This window comes from Erinaceus europaeus, chromosome 2 (assembly GCF_950295315.1).
Source record: "Erinaceus europaeus chromosome 2, mEriEur2.1, whole genome shotgun sequence".
In the NCBI taxonomy this organism is placed as follows: domain Eukaryota; kingdom Metazoa; phylum Chordata; class Mammalia; order Eulipotyphla; family Erinaceidae; genus Erinaceus; species Erinaceus europaeus.
The window spans coordinates 121,801,830-121,820,096 of record NC_080163.1 but is presented as its reverse complement, the minus strand read 5'-3'; the positions used below and the strand labels follow the sequence as shown (position 1 = coordinate 121,820,096).

Here is an 18,267-nt window from a genome sequence, read left to right as displayed (position 1 = left end):
ATATCAGCATATCATCTTAGAACCTTTTTTTTTTTTTTTTTGCCTCCAGGGTGATTGCTGGGGCTCAGTGCCTGCACTACAAATCCACTGCTCCTGGAGGCCACTTTTTCCACTTTTGTTGCCCTTATTGGTTATCGTTGTTGTTGTTACTATTATTGTTGTCATTATTGTTGGATAAGACAGAGAGTAATTGAGAGAGGAGGGGAAGACTGAGAGGGGGAGAGAAAGATAGACACTGCAGACCTGCTTCACCACCTGTGAAGTGACTCCTCTGCAGGTGGGGAGCTGGGAGCTCGAACCGGGATCCTTTCGCCTGTCCTTGAGCTTTGTGCCATGTGCGCTTAACACGCTGCGCTACCACCTGGTCCCCAGAACCTTTATTTTATTGTTATTATTATTTCTTTCTCTCCTGATACCTGTTCTGGACTCGTCCCCCTTTCCCTTATAAAAACTTCAGTGATGCAACCTGGGAGGTGGTGCAGTGAATAAGGTGTTGGATTCTCAAGCATGAAATATTGAGTTTGATGATCCCCAGCATCACATATGCAGAATGATATTATGGTTCTTCTCTCTCTCCATCTCTCTCTCTCTTTCTCCTACTAATAAGAAAATATATAAATAAATCTTAAGAACCCTGGTGATATAAAAAAAAAAAAAACTACAACTATTCCTAGGGATTATGTTGGGTCCAACTACATATCCAGGACCATTGCTCCATTTCAATATAATTAATTAGTTAATTTTGCCAGAGTACTGATCAACTACTTTATTGGTGGTCCAAGAGATTGAGTCTGGGACTTATGGTGTCTCAGGCATGAAAGCCTTTTTGCATAACCATTATGCTTTCTCTCCAGTCCACAAAATCATTACCTTAATTCATCTGCAAAGTGCCTTTGTCCAGTTCAAGTCACAGATTCAAAAGCCCCTGTGGAATTAGGATGTTGATATTTTTTGTGTGCAGGGAATGATGGCATTACTCTGCTCATCACACCTACTTTTTTAAAAAATATATTTATTTATTTCCTTTTTGTTGCCCTTGTTGTTCTTATTGTTGTAGTTATTATTGTTGATGTTGTCGTTGTTGGATAGGACAGAGAGAAATAGAGAGGGGAGAGGAAGACAGAGAGGAGGAGAGAAAGATAGACACCTGCAGACCTGCTTCACCACTTGTGAGGTGACCCCCTGCAGGTGGGGAGCCAGGGCTCGAACCGGTTTCCTCATGTCAGTCCTTGCGCTTTACACCACGTGTGCTTAACTCGCTGCGCTACCGCCTGACTCCCCACCTACTTTTATAGAGATCCACAGAAAGGCTCAGTAAACTGCTGAAGTTCATGTAGTGAGTAGGGAGATTCAGATTCTTTATATTGGACAGAGACAGCCAGAACTCTCAAGAGGGAAGATGGTGATAGTGAAGAAGAAAGACAGAGATATCTGCAGCCCTGCTTCACCACTCACAAAGATTTCCTCCTGCAGGTCCTTGTGCATTGTAACATGTGCGCTCAACCAGGAGCCACCGCTCAGCCCCTGGGAATTCAGATTCTAACTCAGGCCATTGCAAATACTACTGTCTGCAAAGCACCACAGCCTCCATAGACTTGCTAATTTCTACCTTTTTCTTCTCCTTTTTCCTTTTCCAGAGGACTGTTCACTTCTGGCTTATGGTGGTGCAGGGTCTTGAACCTGGGACTTTGGAGCCTCAGGCATGAAAGCCTCTTTGCATACCCAATTTCTTTGAAGAAATTGTGTGCTAGTTTCTCTGAGTGGTTTTAAATTTTGAATCTTAGTTGGTATAATTTTTTCCCCCAGTGACAGGAAAATAAACAACAGACATCAGAGGCTCAGCTAGAGCTTGCCTCATAGAGCAGGTGCCTTGCCATACACTGGCCCTGAGTTTGAGTCCTGGCACTATGTGGAGGCACCACTACATCAAAGGATGCTCTGGTGCAGTGGTGTCTCTGTGAAAATTTTTACAAAATGATGAAATAGTTGGCCTGGAAGCAATGAAATCATATGTGTGATGCCCTGGCATCGGAAAAAAAAATATTAGACATCATCTCTGATGAGTGTATTTTTAATTTTTATTAGCAATTTAATAATGATTAACAAGATTGTAGGATAACAGGAGTACAATTCCATACAGTTACCACCACCAGAGTACTCTCCATTGGAAACTTCCCTGTTTTTTTTTCTTTTCTTTCTCTCTCTCTCTCTCTCTTTCTTTTCTTTTTTTTTTTTTTTTTTAATCAGAGCATTGCTCAGCTCTGGTTTATGGTGGTGGTGGTGGTAGGTATTGAACTTAGGACTTCTGAGCCTCAAGCAGGAGAGTCTCTTTGCATAACCAGTATGTTATTTACCCCCACACAACTTACTATTTTTTTTCCTTCCCCAGAGCATCAATCAGCTGTGGCTTCTGGTGGCTGGGGGTGGGGGTGGGGGTTGAACCTACAATCTCAGAGCTTCAAGCATTAAAGTCTTTTTGCATAAACATCTAACTCCTTAATTCTCTTTTCTTTACTTCTTGTTATTAAAATTTGCAAAAACAAACAAACAAAATGCAGAAAAGTTGACAGTATCATGTAGATCTTACAACTGTGAACATACTTTTTTTTTTTTTTTATCTTTAATGGGAGAGAAAGACATATACACACCAAGGTACTGCTCAGATCTGGTTTATGGTGGTACTGGGGATTGAACCTGGTACCTTGGAGCCTCAGGCATAAGAGTCTTTTGCAAAACTATTATGCTATATCCCCAGCCCAACATTTAACTTTTTTCCTGTGTGGTGGACCAGGAGGTGAGACAGCTCTGCAAATGATTACACTCAAATGTAAGTAAAAAGTACATGACCCTGCCACCTCTTGTAACTTTTCTTTGCAACAGTAACACCAAGCTGCTCCTGGCTTACCTGAGTCTAAATGCAAACAATCAGAAAGCCCTCCCTCCATAGCCAGTGGTCCAGCAAGCTTACATCACTTTTGAGGGGACTGGGAGAACAAGAGCACTCTTCTAAACTATGGGAATGGATCTTATTGTTGGTCTCCACGTCTGGCAATTAGAGTAGGTGCAGTGGATCAAGTGTTGGACTTGCAAGTACAAGGTCCTGAGTTCTATCCACCCCCCACTCACCCTGCATGTGCCAGAGTGATGCTCTGGTTCACTTTTGTTTTTTTTTGCCTCTCGGGTTATCGGTGGGGCTCAGTTCCTGCACTACAAATCCACCGCCCTTGGCAGCCATCTTTGTTTCATTGTTGTTACTGTTATTACTAATTATTGCTAATTGTTATTACTGCTGTTGTTGTTGGATAGGACACAGAGAAAGGGAAGACAGAGACGGGGAGAGAAAGACATGTGCAAACCTGCTCCACAACTTGCGAAGCGACTCCCCTGAGGTGGGGAGCCGGGGGCTCGAACCAGGATTCTTGCTGGAGTACTAGCGCTTTGCACTATGTGGCTTAACCCGGTGCGCCACAGCCTAAGCCTCCTCTGGTTCACTCTAATAAACAAAGCTTTTAATTTTTTATTAAAAGATTATCTTTATTTATTGGATAGAGATAATCAGAAATACTGAGGGTAGGGCAAGATAGAGGGAGAGAGACAGAGAGTCACCTGCAGCACTGCTTCACCATTCGCAAAGCTTTCCCCTTGCAGGTGGGGACCAGGAGCTTGAAACCTGGTCCTTGCGCCTTCTTACACGGGCGCTCAATCAGGTGCACCACCACCCAGCCCCGCTCATAAACAAATCTTTAAAAAATAGGCTGACAGTATACGTTGAGAGAATAAAACCAGCAGTGATAGTTACAAGTAATCACAGTGACTAAGTTTTGTTGAGAGGACTCTCTTGTCCATTGTACTCCTAGTCATTTAATTTGATCCTTACAGAGATCTTCCTCAAAAGCAGGAAAAGAAAGGCTTAGGAAAGGGAAGTAACTTACTTGAAATCACTCAGCAAGAAAAGAGAGCCTAACCAGATGGTGAATTGCATGATTAGGTGGGTGGGTGACTGGGAAGATCTCCCTAATGTTCTGAAGGAAGAAGCCTGTAGTTAGGTGGGTAACAGATAATAGAGGGTCCGGTCCCAATACAGATAACAGAGACATATCCCAATACCAAGCACTTAACATGCGTACCTACTGTATTAATTTGATTTAAAAGAAATTCTGGGCAGGGAAGACAGCATACAGAATAATGCTTATGCAAACGACTTGAGACTCTTAGTTTCCAGGTTCAATCCCCAGCACCACTATAAACCAGAGCAGAGAGAAAGTGTTCTGGTAACAACAAAAACAACAAAATAAACAAAGAAATCAATCAATCTACAATGCTTAGCTAGTGGTGTGGTACAAAGTAGACACCCAGCACTGTTTGTGGAATGAATGCTGACAGAATAAATTCAAGCATGGGATCTGCAGAACCAAAGACTCCTTAGGGAGGCCCAGACCCAGGAAGCCTTCAGGATTCTTTCTGGACGCCCCGAGACCCGCCCAGTTCCCAGGTGGCCTCTGATTGGGGAGCAGTTCGGGTCACTAGGTTTGCGGGCTTGCCTTTTCCGCACCGGGGCCCCGCAGCCAGCAGGCCTGGTGTCCTCCTGGCTGCCGGCTCCCAGTCCACCCTGCCCTCTCCAGCCACACACGCCCACCTGTCGGCCGCGCATGCGCATCGCGCTCCCGGCGCCCCCGGCCTCCCCGCGGCCCGCGGCGCGACGCTAGTGCGCAGGCGCGGCGGCCGATGCGAGTGTGGATGTGCGGGTGAGAAGATGGCGGCGGCGGGGGAAGCCGCGTGAGGATCCCAGGAGCGCCCAGTCCCATTGAAACGGGCCGCCATGGCCCTCCGCAAACCGCAGGTATTGGGCGGCCGGCGCTCGCGGTAGACAGAGGTCCCGGGTGGCGGGGCGGGCGGGCGGGCTACGGGGTAGCGGGCGGGCGGGCGCCGCCTGCCCCGAGCGAGCGTGTGGGAGTGGGGGAGGGCGCCGGGACACGCTGCCCGGGACTAGGCCCCGAGCCGCCGCCACCCCGCCCGCCCCGGCCTCCCGGATCCCCGGCCGCGCGCCGGCAGGCAGCGCCGACCCCCCACCCCACCCCGGGCCCGGGCTGGAGAGGGAGCGAAGGGGTTAACTCCCCGGGCCGGACCGGGCGAGCCGGCTGGCAGCCGGGGTGTCCAGGCCGCCCAGCACCAGCCTCCCAGGCGGGGGGCGGGCGTGCTGCCCAGCTTTCCCGGGCTCCTAGGAGGCGGCCTGGGGCTTGCAGGACCGCACGGGGGGCTGGCTGCGCGTCGGGCTTGGAGACTCGAGTCACCCCGGGGTGCTGCCGGGGCTTAGTTACTGTTGCAATAGGCAGGGCGGCCAGGTTCCGTACTTGTCTGCTCGCTTCCGTGAGTCCGGGCTCCCTGTGCACCGGCCCGGCGCAGCTTTGGGGAGAACCCCCCCTCCCCAAGTCAGGACCGTGGCTGAAGCTCAGGGGTCGCTCGCTCTCGCACTAAACCCCGCGGTGGTGGTGGTGGTGGTGGTGGGTAAAATGCGCTCACTCACTCCCTGCTCGCAGGCTTTCTACGGGGGTGGGGTGGGGAGAGGGGTCGAGTGGAGCATCAGTTCCCCCCCTACCCACTCCCCCTATTAGCTGCTCTGGAAAAAGTCATGTGGCAGTAGCTTGCTTTAGGACATTGGTTTGTTTGACATCCAGTCTGAAGCATTAATCTCATGCTTCATGACATGCAATGGTTTTTTTTTTTTTTTTTTTTGGTATTAAATAGAGGGGAAATGAAACATGCTAGCTAGCTACTATTCGGGGGGAAAAACACTAATATTAAGTGCATCTAACTTTTAATAGACAACTCGTTTTTGTGACCCTTTTGGGCATGGTGTGATTTTTCAGTTTGTGATGATGGTCTATCGTGGAATTTAATACATGAAAACTCCCCACCCTATTAAACTGTTTTTTTACAAGAATAGATTTTTTTTTTTTTTTAAACCAGAGCACCGCTCAGCTCTGGCTTATGGTCGTGTGGGGGATTGAACCTGGGATGTCAGAGCCTCAGGCATGAGTCTCTTTGTATAACCATTATGCTATATCCCCACCTGGTTTTATTAAAATTTTAATAGTTTGCATTAGAATGTCTCCCTTCCAAATTTCTTTTCTTTCTTTTTCTTTTTTTTTTTTTTTAAGATTTTATTTATTAATGAGAAAGATAGGAGGAGAGAGAAAGAACCAGACGCTACTCTGGCACATGTGCTGCGGGGGATCGAACTTGGGACCTTATGCTTGAGAGTCCAAGGCTTTATCACTGGGCCACCTCTGGGATCACTGCTTTTCTTAAAAAAATTTTTTTGGGGGGCAGAGGATAGATAGCATAATGATTATGCAAACAGACTCATGCCTGAGGCTCCAGAGTCCCAGGTTCAATCCCGTGCACCACCATAAGCCAGAGCTGAACAGTGCTCTGGTTAAAAAAAGAAAAAAAGGGGGGATTTTTTTTTATTGGGGGACTGTTTTACAGAAGACAGTAAATACAGTAGTTTGTATATGCATAACATTTTTCAGTTTTCCACATAACAATACAACTCCCACTAGGTCCTCTCATCCTTTTTGGACCTGTGTTCTACCCCCCCCCCCACCCCAGAGTCTTTTACTTTGGTGCAGTAGACCAGCTCCAGTTCAGATTCTACTTGTGTTTTCTCTTCTGATCTTGTTTTTCAACTTCTGCTTGAGAGTGAGACCATCCAATATTCATCCTTCTGTTTCTGACTTATTTCGCTTAACATGATTTCTTCAAGATGCATTCAAGATGGGCTGAAATCACTATTTGTAATAGCTGAGTAGTATTCCATTGTGTATATATACCAGAACTTGCTCAGCCACTCATCTTTTGTTTTGGCTATTACAAGTTGTGCTGCTATAAACATAGGTATATAAATTATTTTGGATGAGTGTGTTGGGTTCCTTAGGATATATCCCCAGGAGAGGAATTGCAGGATGATACGGTAGGTCCATTTCTAGCCTTCTGAGAGTTCTCCAGACTGCTCTCCACAGAGGTTGGACCAATTGACATTCCCACCAGCAGTGCAGGAGGGTTCCTTTGACCCCACACCCTCTCCAGCATTTGCTGCTGTTACCTTTTCTGATGTATGACATTCTCACAGGAGTGAAGTGGTATCTCATTGTTGTCTGTATTTGCATTTCTCTGAAAATCAAAGACTTGGAGGATTTTTCATGTGTTTCTCAGCCTTTTGGGTCTCTTCTGTGGTGAATAGTCTGTCCATGTCTTTTCCCCATTTTTGGATGGGGTTATTTGTTTTCTTGTTATTGAATTTGGCTAGCTCTTTATATATTTTGGTTATTAAACTCTTGTCTGATGTGTGGCATGTGAAGATCTCCCATTCTGTGAGAGGTCTCCTTGTTTGGGTATTGGTTTCTTTTGCTGTGCAGAAGCTTTTTTGTTTTTTGTTTTTATTTTTTAACCAGAGCACTGTTCAGCTCTGGCTTATGGTGATGCCGGGGGGGGGGGGGGGGGGGGGGGGGGGGGGATTGAACCTGGGACTTTGGAGCCTCAGGCATGAGAGTCTGTTTGCACAGCCATTATGCTATCTACTCTCTGCCCATGTGCAGAGGCTTTTTAATTTAATGTAGTCCCATAGGTTTATACTTGCCTTAGTCTTCTTTGTAATTGGATACATTTCATTGAAGGTGTCTTTAAAATTTATGCGGAAAAGACTTCTGCCAATATTTTCCTCTAAGTATCTGATAGTTTCTGGTCTAACATCCAGGTCCTTGATCCACTTGGAATTTTGTATTTGGTGAAATACAGTTGTTCAGTTTCATTCTTCTGCATGTTTCAACCCATTGTTTCCAACACCATTTGTTGAAGAGACTCTGCTTTCCCCATTGAATAGTCTGGGCACCTTTGTCAAAGATTAGATGTCCATAGGTATGGGGGCTCACTTCTGGGCTCTCAATTCTATTCCATTGGGCAGTGTGTCTATTCATGTTCCAGTACCAAGCAGTTTTGATGACAACGGCCCTATAATACAGTTTGAGATCTGGGAGTGTGATGCCTCCCGTTCTGTTCTTTCTTCTCAAGATTGTTTTGGCAATTCTAGGTCTTTTCTGGTTCCAGATAAACATTTGTAGCATTTGTTCTATTCTCCTAAGAAATATGGTTGAGATCTTGATGGGGATAACATTAAATTTGTAGATGGCGGGAGTCGGGCTGTAGCGCAGCGGGTTAAGCGCAGGTGGCGCAAAGCACAAGGACTGGCATAAGGATCCCGGTTCGAACCCCGGCTCCCCATCTGCAGGGGAGTCACTTCACAGGCGGTGAAGCAGGTCTGCAGGTCTTTCTCTCCTCCTCTCTGTCTTCCCCTCCTCTCTCCATTTCTCTCAGTCCTATCCAACAACGACAACAACAATAACAACTACAACAATAAAACAACAAGGGCAACAAAAGGGAATAAATAAATAAAATAAATATTAAAAAAATTTGTAGATGGCTCTGGGTAATATATTCATTTTAATGATGTTAATTCTTCCAACCCATGAACATGGAATATCTTTCCACTTCTTTCTGTCTTTTTCAATTTGCTTGAGTAGTGACTCATAATTTTCAGTATACAAATCTTTCACTTCTTTTGTTATGTTTATTCCTAGATATTTTAATTGTTTTTGAGAGTTGGGCGATAGCGCTGTGGGTTAAGTGCACATGGTGCGAATCACAAGGGCTGGAATAAGGATATTTTATTGTTTTTGTAAAAGGAATTAATTTCTGGATTTCATTTTCTAACTTAGTGCTTTCATAGAGGAATACCACTGACTTTTGAATGTTAATTTTGTAGCCTGATATGTTACTGTATTGCCTGATGATTTCCAAAAGCTTCTTGCTGGATTCCTTAGATTTTTCTATGTATACTATCATGTCATCTGCAAATAGGGAGAGTTTGACTTCTTCTCTTCCAGTCTGTATGCCTTTAATTACTTGTTCCTGCCTGATTTCTACGGCAAGAATTTCCAACACTACATTGATAATGGTGATAGTGGGCAGCCCTGTCTAGTACCTGATCTGAGGGGAAATGTTTCCAATTTTTCACCATTGAATATGATGTTGGCTGTAGGTTTGCTACATGTAGACTCCACTATCTATTTTAGATAATTTTCCATCTATTCTTATTTTTTGTAGTGTTTTCATCATAAAGGGACATTGGATTTTGTCAAAGGCTTTCTCTGCATCTATTGCTATAACCATGTGTTTTTTGCTCTTATTGATGTGGTGGATCACGTTGATTGATTTACTTATATTAAACCAACCTTGCATCCCTGGTATAAACCCCACTTAGTCATGCTGAACAATTAAAAAAAAATTTTTTTTATGGATTTTTTTTTTTTTCCACAAGTGATCGGTAGATTGAGAGAGGGAGAGAACAGCAGCATATTGTTCTGGTACATGGATATGCTGGGCTTGAACTCAGGATTTTTTTTTTTAATATTTATTCTCTTTTGTTACCCTTATTGTTTTATTGTTGTCCTTGTTGTTGGATAGGACAGAGAGAAATGGAGAGAGGAGGGGAAGACCAAGAGGGGGAGAGAAAGACACCTGCAGACCTACTTCACTGCCTGTGAAGTGACTTCCCTGCAGGTGGGGAGCCGGGGGCTCGAACCAGGATCCTTATGCAGGATCCTTATGCAGGTCGTTGCGCTTTGCGCCACCTGTGCTTAACCCACTGTGCTACTGCCTGACTCCCGAACAATCTTTTTAAAATACTGCTGTATCTGGTTGGCTAGAATTTTGTTCAATATTAGCATCTGTGTTCATCAGAGATATTGGTCTGTAGTTCTCTTTTTTGGTTGTGTCCCTGTCTGCTTTTGGTATCAGAGTGATGTGGGCTTCATAGAAGGTTGGAAGGGAGTAAGTGTCTTCAATCTTCTGAAAGACTTTTAAAAGTAGAGGAATTCTTTGAAGGTTTCATAGAGTTCATTTGTAAAACCATGATGGGCCTGTTCATGTTATCTAGTTCCTCTTAGTTTTGGAAGTTTGTGAGTATCTAGGAAATCGTCCATTTCTTCCAGGTTCTCTAGCTTGGTGGTATATAGTTGTTCATAGAAGCCTCGCATGATATGTTGAATTTCTGCAGCTTCTGTTGTGATATCTCCTCTTTCATTTAGTATCTGATTTATTTGGGTCTTCTCCCTTTTTTGTTTTGTGAGTCTGGCTAAAGGTTTGTCGATTTTGTTCACTCTTTTGAAGAACCAACATTTACTTTCGTTGATCTTTTGTATGATTTTCTTATTTTCAATGTTATTTATTTCTGTCCTAATTTTAGTTATGTCTGTCCTTCTGGTTGCTTTAGGGTTCCTTTGTTCTTCTTCTAGGTCTTTAAGGTGTGCAATCAGGTTGTTTATTTGTGCTTTTTCTTGTTTCCTAATACATGTTTATATGGCTATGAACTTCCCTCTCAGAACTGCCTTAGCTGTGTCCAAAATATATATATTTTAAAAATTTTATTTATTTATTCATGAGAAATGATAGGAGAGAGAAAGAACTAGACATCAGTCTGGTACATGTGCTGCCGGGGATTGAACTCAGGACCTCATGCTTGAGAGTCCAGTGCCCTATCCACTGTGCCACCTCCCAGATCATGTGTCCAGAATATTTTGATATCTTGTGTCATCATTTTCATTGAACTCTTGAAACATTTTATTTCTTCTTTGACCGAGTAGTTGTTATGTAGTATACTGTTGAGGTTCCACATTTTGGGACTACTACTAATCTTTTGTTTATTGTTAAGTGTTATTGTTAATTCCACTGTGGTCTGAGAAGATGCTTGGGATGATTTCAATGCTCTTGAATTTGTTGATGCTGTCTTTGTGGCCTAACATATGATCTGTCCTTGAGAATGACCTATGTGGATTTGAGTAGAACGTGTATTCCAGTTTCTTGGGGTGAATGACTCTGGAAATGTCCAATAATCCTAGTTTATCTGTCTCCTTATTTAGCTCCCTCATTTCTTTATTGATTTTCTGCCTGGATGGTCTGTCAAGTGGAGAAAGTGGAGTGTTGAAGTTCTCTACTATGACTGTGTAGCTGTTAATATATTGCTGTGGCTCAGTAGGTGCTTGTATTTAGATGGCTTCTCATTGGGTGCATAGATGTTAATAATTGTTAAGTCCTCTTGATTGACTGATCCTTTGAACATTAAGTAATGTCCATACCTATCTTTTTAAATTTTATTTATTTTAAAGTCTGTCATGTCAGATATGAGAATAGCTGTTTCTGCCCTTTTTGTGGGCCATTGGCTTGTATGATAGTTTTCCATTGTTTCACTTTGAGTCTATGTTTGTCTTGTTGAGTTAGGTGGATTTCCTGCTGACAGCACATTATTGGGTCATATTTTCTGATCCATATTCCTACTCTGTGCCTTTTAATAGGTGAATTCAGGTCATTGACATTTATTAATATAATAGATTGAAAATATTTTAATGCCATTATTGTAGATTTTTAGATGTTCTGATATGGTATATTCATGGTGATCTGACTATTTATAGGAGACCTTTCAGAACTTCTTTCAGGGTAGGCTTGGCGATAGTTGATTCTTGCAACTGTTGCTTGTCTAAGAAGGTTTTTATGCCTCCATCTAGTCTGAATGACAGTCTAGCAGGATATAGTAGTCTTGGTTGAAAGCCTTTCTCATTGAGCACATGATAGATATCTTGCCATTCTCTTCTGACCTGTAGTGTTTGTGTGGAGAAGTCTGCTGCTAATCTTATGGGTTTTCCACTGTAGGTGACTCTTTGTTTTTCTTTTGCAGCCTTCAGGATCCTTTCTTTATCCTTATTCATTTCCATTCTAAATAGGATGTGTCTTGATGTCTTTAAGTCTGAGTCTGGGTTAATTCTGTTTGGGACCCTCTGGGCTTCTTGAACCCAGGTCTTTTATGTCTTTTATGTTGTCTATATTAGAGAAGATCTCAGCTATTATATCCTGTAGAATGCTTTCTTCCTCTCCCTGTCTTTCTTCCTCTGGTAAGCCAATAATGAGTATATTCTTTTTTAAATATTTATTTATTTATTCCTTTTTGTTGCCCTTGTTTTATTGTTGTAGTTATTATTGTTGTCATCGTTGTTGAATAGTACAGAGAGAAATGGAGAGAGGAGGGGAAGACAGAAAGGGGAGATAAAGAAAGACACCTGCAGACCTGCTTCACTGCTTATGAAGTGATTCCCCTGCAGGTGGAATCCTCTGGCTAGAGGCTTGAACCAGGATCCTTATGCCAGTTCTGCGCTTTCTGCCACCTGCGTTTAACTGGCTGCACTACCACCTGACTCCCAAGTGTGTTATTTCTTTTGAAGTCATCCCATATATCTCTGTTGTTTTCAGTATCTCTTAATCTCTTTGAGATCTCTTCTTTTTTAGTTGTCTCTAATTTGTCCTTGATCTTGCTAATTCTGTTTTCAGCCTCATTTATTCTATTCTCTCTCCTCTCTACTGTTTTCTGGACTTCATCTATTTTGTTACCCTTTTCTGATACTGTTTTAGCTTGTTCAGCTATTTGTGTTCTTAGCTCCGCTATTTCAGCTTTCAGTTCTCTAATAATCTTGAGATAATTAGTGTTTTCTTCCAGAGTCTCATTTGTGTTTCTGCATTTATGATGACAATTCTTTCAAACTCTTTACCCCATGACTGTTTCCTTAACTAGCGTTTGGATGTTGACTTCATTATTCTGTGTGTCAACTTTTGGGGGGCTTTTAGCTGGTCTCTTGTCCTAGTTCATTTCTCCAGTATTTCTTCTTGTTGGTTTAACCATTCTGTATAGTATGTTATGAGGCTCCTCTGCCAGTACTTTTCAAATTACTGATCACTCTTGCTTGGATTAACTTGTGTCTAAGTAAGGTACTTAAAGTTGTGGAAATTAACAATTGTTTCAATATTTCTTTTTTTAAAAGATAATTTATTTATTTACTCATGAGAAAGATAGGAGGAGAGAAAGAACCAGCCATCACTTTGGTACATGTGCTGCTGGGATCGAACTCTGGACCTCATGCTTGAGAGTCTAGTGCCTTAGCCACTGCGCCACCTCCCAGACCACTCAATATTATTTCAATCCCTGAGTTGGTGCATAGTAGCCGTTAAAGCCTCTTTTGTTCTTTTTCTTCCCTGTTGACTATTGGATCCTGAGGGCTTTTAAACTACAAGTAGGTTTTTAATCACTCTCCTGACCATGAGATAAATCAAGATGGGGGAGAGATAATACAGTGGTTATGCAAAGAGACTCTCAAACCCCAAGGATCCAAAGGTCCAGGCTCAATTCAGCTTCTCTGCCAAGCCTGGCAGCACTGCTGGGGCCCGTGAGTGTCTAAACAAGCCCTGTTGATAGTGTGTAGGTTCTGAGACAATTATTCAGCATGTTCTCATCAGGAGAACAATGTGGAAAGGCTCCCACTATACAACCCCACTGCTAGGTTACCGGGGTGTAGATTGTCTCCTGAGTTTCCTGGGCAGTTCTCTGTCCCCCAGTGTTAGCACAGGGCCTCCCCCCTGCTGCTCCAGCCTCTGAGGGCAGTAGCAATGGAGACTTACAGTTGTATTTGATGAGTCTTAGGGGAGTCCTCTCCTCCCTTCAGCTGTCTTTTTGTTGGTAAAACAGACTGGAGGTGGTTCCTCAACTGATAAACTGCAGGACTGTTACCAGCCACTCAGTCTCTCCTTAAGCTCCTCTTTGTCCACAAGCCACATGTGTTTGCACTCACCAGTGATTTGGTGGCTTCCCGAAGTAGTTCTAGTCCTGTCTTGTGGTCCCAGGTGATCGATCTCCTTTGGTATTCCTAGTTGACCCACACTTTTCTAAGTACTTTCATATAGCTTTGGGACAAAAAAAAATTTTTTTTTAGAGTTTTTGATTTTTTTTTTTTTTTAAAGTTATTTTGGATAGAAACAAATTGAAGGGAGAGAGGTATACACACACACACAACCACTGTTTTACCACTAGTGAAACCCTTTAGGTGCGGGCTGGGCACTTCAACCCTGGTCCTTGCACAGTGTAAAGTGTTCACTCAACCAGGTGTGACACTACCAGCCCTTTATATATATATTTAAAAATAATTTATTTTGAGAGAGAACAAATAAGAGAGGGTAGGGAGAGGGAATGAGAGACCAGACTCTGTCACAAGGTGGTGCTGGGAATTGAATTTGCAGTTTCTGGTGTCACAGGCTTGCAGGTTCTGTGCTGTGATAGGCTGAACTCTCTTTGGTTTTTGACTGGTAATTGAATAAATATTATAAATATGTAATTAAAAAACTCATTAAGTGACTTGGTATTTGTCTGTTTCTCAATTTAAATATTAATGCTTAATAGCTATTAAAATAAGTGAGCAGGTGCAAAGTTCAGTGTGATATTATAATAATATAGACATAATATTCATAGTGATTTTGAAATGAAAGCATGCATAGGTAAAATTCACTTCCACTATAAACACCTATCTCAATGCATAGTTGTTTGAAATGAAATGTTAGTGGTGATAACATGTAAATATAGCCATTTAATTTTTAGTATTTGTTCTCTCCCCATCTCTGTCTTCCCCTTCTCTCTCCATTTCTCTGTCCTATCCAACGACGACAACATCAATAACTACAATAATAAAACAAGGGCGACAAAAGGGATTAAATATTAAACAAATAATAAAAGAAATAAAACAGTGCTATTACAGTTGACCAATACAAGCAGGATCTAATCACAAAATCCTGTCACATACTATTTCATTACTTATTTTGATTAGTAGTCTTTTTTTTCATGCTTCTGGTTAAGTGCACATATTATAGTGTACAAGGACTTAGAATCAAGCCCTTAGTCCCCACCTGCAGGTGGAAAGCTTCATAAGTGGTAAAGCAGGGTTGCAGGTGTCTGTCTCTTTCCCTCTCTTATCTCTCCCTCCTCGAATTGCTTTCTGTCTCTATCCAACAGTAAATAATAAATAAATAAATAAGAGAGAAAGAGAGAGAGAGAGAGGGAGAGAGAGAGAGAGGAGAAAACCAAAGTATCTGGCATGTAAGATGCTAGAAATCAAATGCAGGACCTCATGTTTGTTAAGGCCCTTTCCACTGTACCACTTCCTATGCAGCATGTTGCGTGTATTCTGTTGGGATTAACAATTAACAGTAAGGGTCTAGTTGGACTTTTAATACATTCATATAAATTATATCCCATTTCCATATAGAAGATGATTCAGTCCTCCCTAACTTGTAAAACTGCAAAATGTTGAAACATTTTTTTTTCTTTGTCATCACTGAGACTTTGTCACTCCAGGCTGATTTTTAGAGAGACCAAAATAGAGAAAAATAAATTACAGCATTGAAATTGAAGTTTCTTTCAGTTTGATGATGGCTGGGGTGGAGCTTTACCTTCCTTTAACTGGGGTGGAGCTTATGACAAAGCAAGTGCACTATCCAAGTGAACTGTCTTGCTTGGAAACATTTCTGATACAAGTAGCTCTCAATATTTTAACAAATACAAATGATGAACGTTGACAATTGAAGTGTAGGTACATCTCTAACTTAATGAATGTTGTCATGTCATGAGGGAACTGCTTAAATGATTTGGGGCAATTAATTTGGTCAGTTCTGCCTTATAGTAGAAGTTTTATGATCATTGGAGTTGTTTATAGTGAAATCCTTCCAATGCCTATACCTAATTTGGGAATCCTGTTCTGGTCCCTTTGCAGCAGTCCCCTTCCCACCTCACCCACCATTTTAACTAGAGCACTATTCAGCTCTGATTTATGGTGGTGCTAGAGATTGAACCTGGGACATTGGAGCCTCTGGCATGAAAGTCATTTTCGTAGGAATTATTCTATCAGCTGGGGCCCTGTAGCAGTCTTACTATGCTGTAAGTGGGAATTTTCCACTTTACACTTTGGTGGTCCAGGAGGTGGCGCAGTGGATAAAGCATTGGACTCTCAACCATTTTACACTTTGGAATTTTCTTGGATCCAGTTTATAGCATATGGCAGAGTGTTACTGTCTCAGTGAATATCTGCTTAAAACTGGCAGCTGATTTAGTAATTTTTTGGCAGAGTACATTTTTATTGGATTCTCACGTAGTGAGCAGCTGGAGTAAATAAAATTATTTGAAATACTAGCAGAATTTTTGACCGTATCAGTTCTCCTTTGTGTCATTGCAGGGAAAGAAAATGTGTATGTAAGATTTATTTTATTTTTAGATAAAGACGGGGAGAGAGTAAAAGACACCAACACCAGAGTTTCCTTCAGTGCTGTGGGGGGCTGGGCTTGAGCTTAGATTATGCACTTGGTAAAGCAGCACAGTCTCCAAGTGAGCTATTTCATCAGTCCCTCAGCAAAATTTTGACATTTGTCTTAGAACTAGATAAGCTTAAGTTTTTGGGTGACTGGCTATCCTGGTGGTTTCTGCAGTTTCTTCACTGATGAGTAGCATCTGGGTCCTTGTCCTGTGCCATCTAGTTGGGGCTAGAGTGTATAAGAACGCACCTACCTGCCTCTTTCTAAATTCCTCTCTAGAGCAAAGGTTAGGACTTATTCTCCAGGGCACTTTTATGTGAAAGTGGAGTGATTTAGAGTGGTTCACAGATGATAAGGTATAAAAGAAAAGGTTTACAAAGCTTAATTATTATTTAATGCTTACCCTAGTGAAACATTTACCCACTTTACTTAGACTGTAATACTCAAGTAATTAAGGAAAGATATATTATTTTTTACTTCCATTAGTTATATCAAGACTATTTTTTTTCTTTTGAGTTTTATAAATTTCAGACATGAGTACATCTTAATGGAGCTATTTTTTCAAGTGCATGTTAAAGGTCGTTAACTGTTAACATTATTTTACTAATATACAGAAGTATGAGAAATAGCTGGAAGAGTTTACTTGAATTTGCACATAGATTGTAGTATTTCTATTCACTGCTACACATGCAAGAATCACTGTAGCACAAGCTAGATAAACTCTTTAGCAATGGAATTTACTGGCTTTGGGCCATTGGATTACTGTCATTTGTCACTTTAGTGCTACTTCAGCAGTGTAGATGCTGATTTCCAGACTTACATGTGCTTGGACTGCAGTTTTCCTGTCCATTGAAGTCATCTCCCAAAAGTTCTCTCTGTGACCATTTCTGTCAATACAGTAATACAGACTGGATTGAGAACTAGGGTAAACAGATTAGGGTAGCTCATGGAATAGATTCATAGTGTTTGTTTCAGGGATCAAAAAATTTTAATAGTTGTGATTCTGGAGTTGGTGTAGTGGGTAAAGCATTGGATTCTCAAGCATCAGGTCCTGGGTTCAGTCCCCAGCAGCAGAGTGATGTCTCTGGTTCTTTCCTCCTCACCATACACTCCCCCCCTCCCCCGGAGCATTGCTCAGCTTTGGCTTATAGTGGTGCAGGGGAGTGAACCTGGGACTTCAGAGCCTCAGGCATGAGAGTCTCTTTGCAGAACCACTATGCTATCTACCCCACCCTCCTATCTTTCTCACTAATAAAATCTTTTAAAACAACTTTAGAATTTATCATAATTCTGGAAGTAGAATCTTTAGAATGTAGACTTTTCACAAGCTGACTTATTTTCTGACTATTAGAAAGCTTTTTAGTCCTGATCCCATTTTTCAGTAGAAGACCTGAGAAACTGGAAACTGTCAACTGGCAATTCCATTCTGCCTACTGTCTTAAAACCTAGATATACTCGGTGTGCCCTCTTGGATGGTGGGATAAATGAGGTAGACAGAAATATGATTTTGGGGTGGAGGGGCAATGGTTATGCAAAGAGACTCTCATGCTTGAGGCTCTGAAGTCCCAGGCTCAATCCCCCACACCACCATAAGCCAGAGCTGAGCAGTGCTCTGGTTAAAAACAAAAAAAAAAGTGTGATTTGGGACCTGGAGCCATGCAAAGAGAATGATGAGAGCAGATCGTCCTAGACTTTTACCTTTTTGCTTACTTGTGAACTGAATATGTAGGTAGACTTGGTGACCATAACTACCACCCCTGACTTGCTCAATCTAATTGTAGAATTTAAGTACAATTGTACCTGGCTAGTGATTTATTTATTTATTTTACCAAAGCACTGCTCAGCTCTGGTTTATGGTGGTATGGGGATTGAATCTGAGACTTTTGAGACATGAGAGTCTTTGCATAACCATTATGCTATCTACCCCCTCCCCCCACCTGGTTAGTGCTTCATGGGGGAATTTGCAGGTAGAGTATTAATCAGTGTCTAGGCACAAATGGTAGCTACTCTTAATATGACCCTTTCCCATTTGTTTTT

General features: G+C 42.1%; 1 protein-coding gene across 2 annotated transcripts in view; it reads left to right on the top strand.

The window, feature by feature from the left end:
• The first annotated feature begins 4,682 nt into the window (after positions 1–4,682).
• The window catches only part of USP10 (ubiquitin specific peptidase 10), a 64,915-nt gene continuing 51,330 nt past the window's right edge, over positions 4,683–18,267 (top strand). The window contains exon 1 of one of the 2 annotated variants that reach the window (XM_007531620.2): positions 4,683–4,840. In XM_007531620.2, the coding sequence (XP_007531682.2) occupies positions 4,820–4,840 (21 nt within the window). In that variant the 5' untranslated portion in view covers positions 4,683–4,819. The remainder of the gene's footprint in view (positions 4,841–18,267) is intronic. The other variant, XM_060185084.1, reaches the window with a different exon arrangement.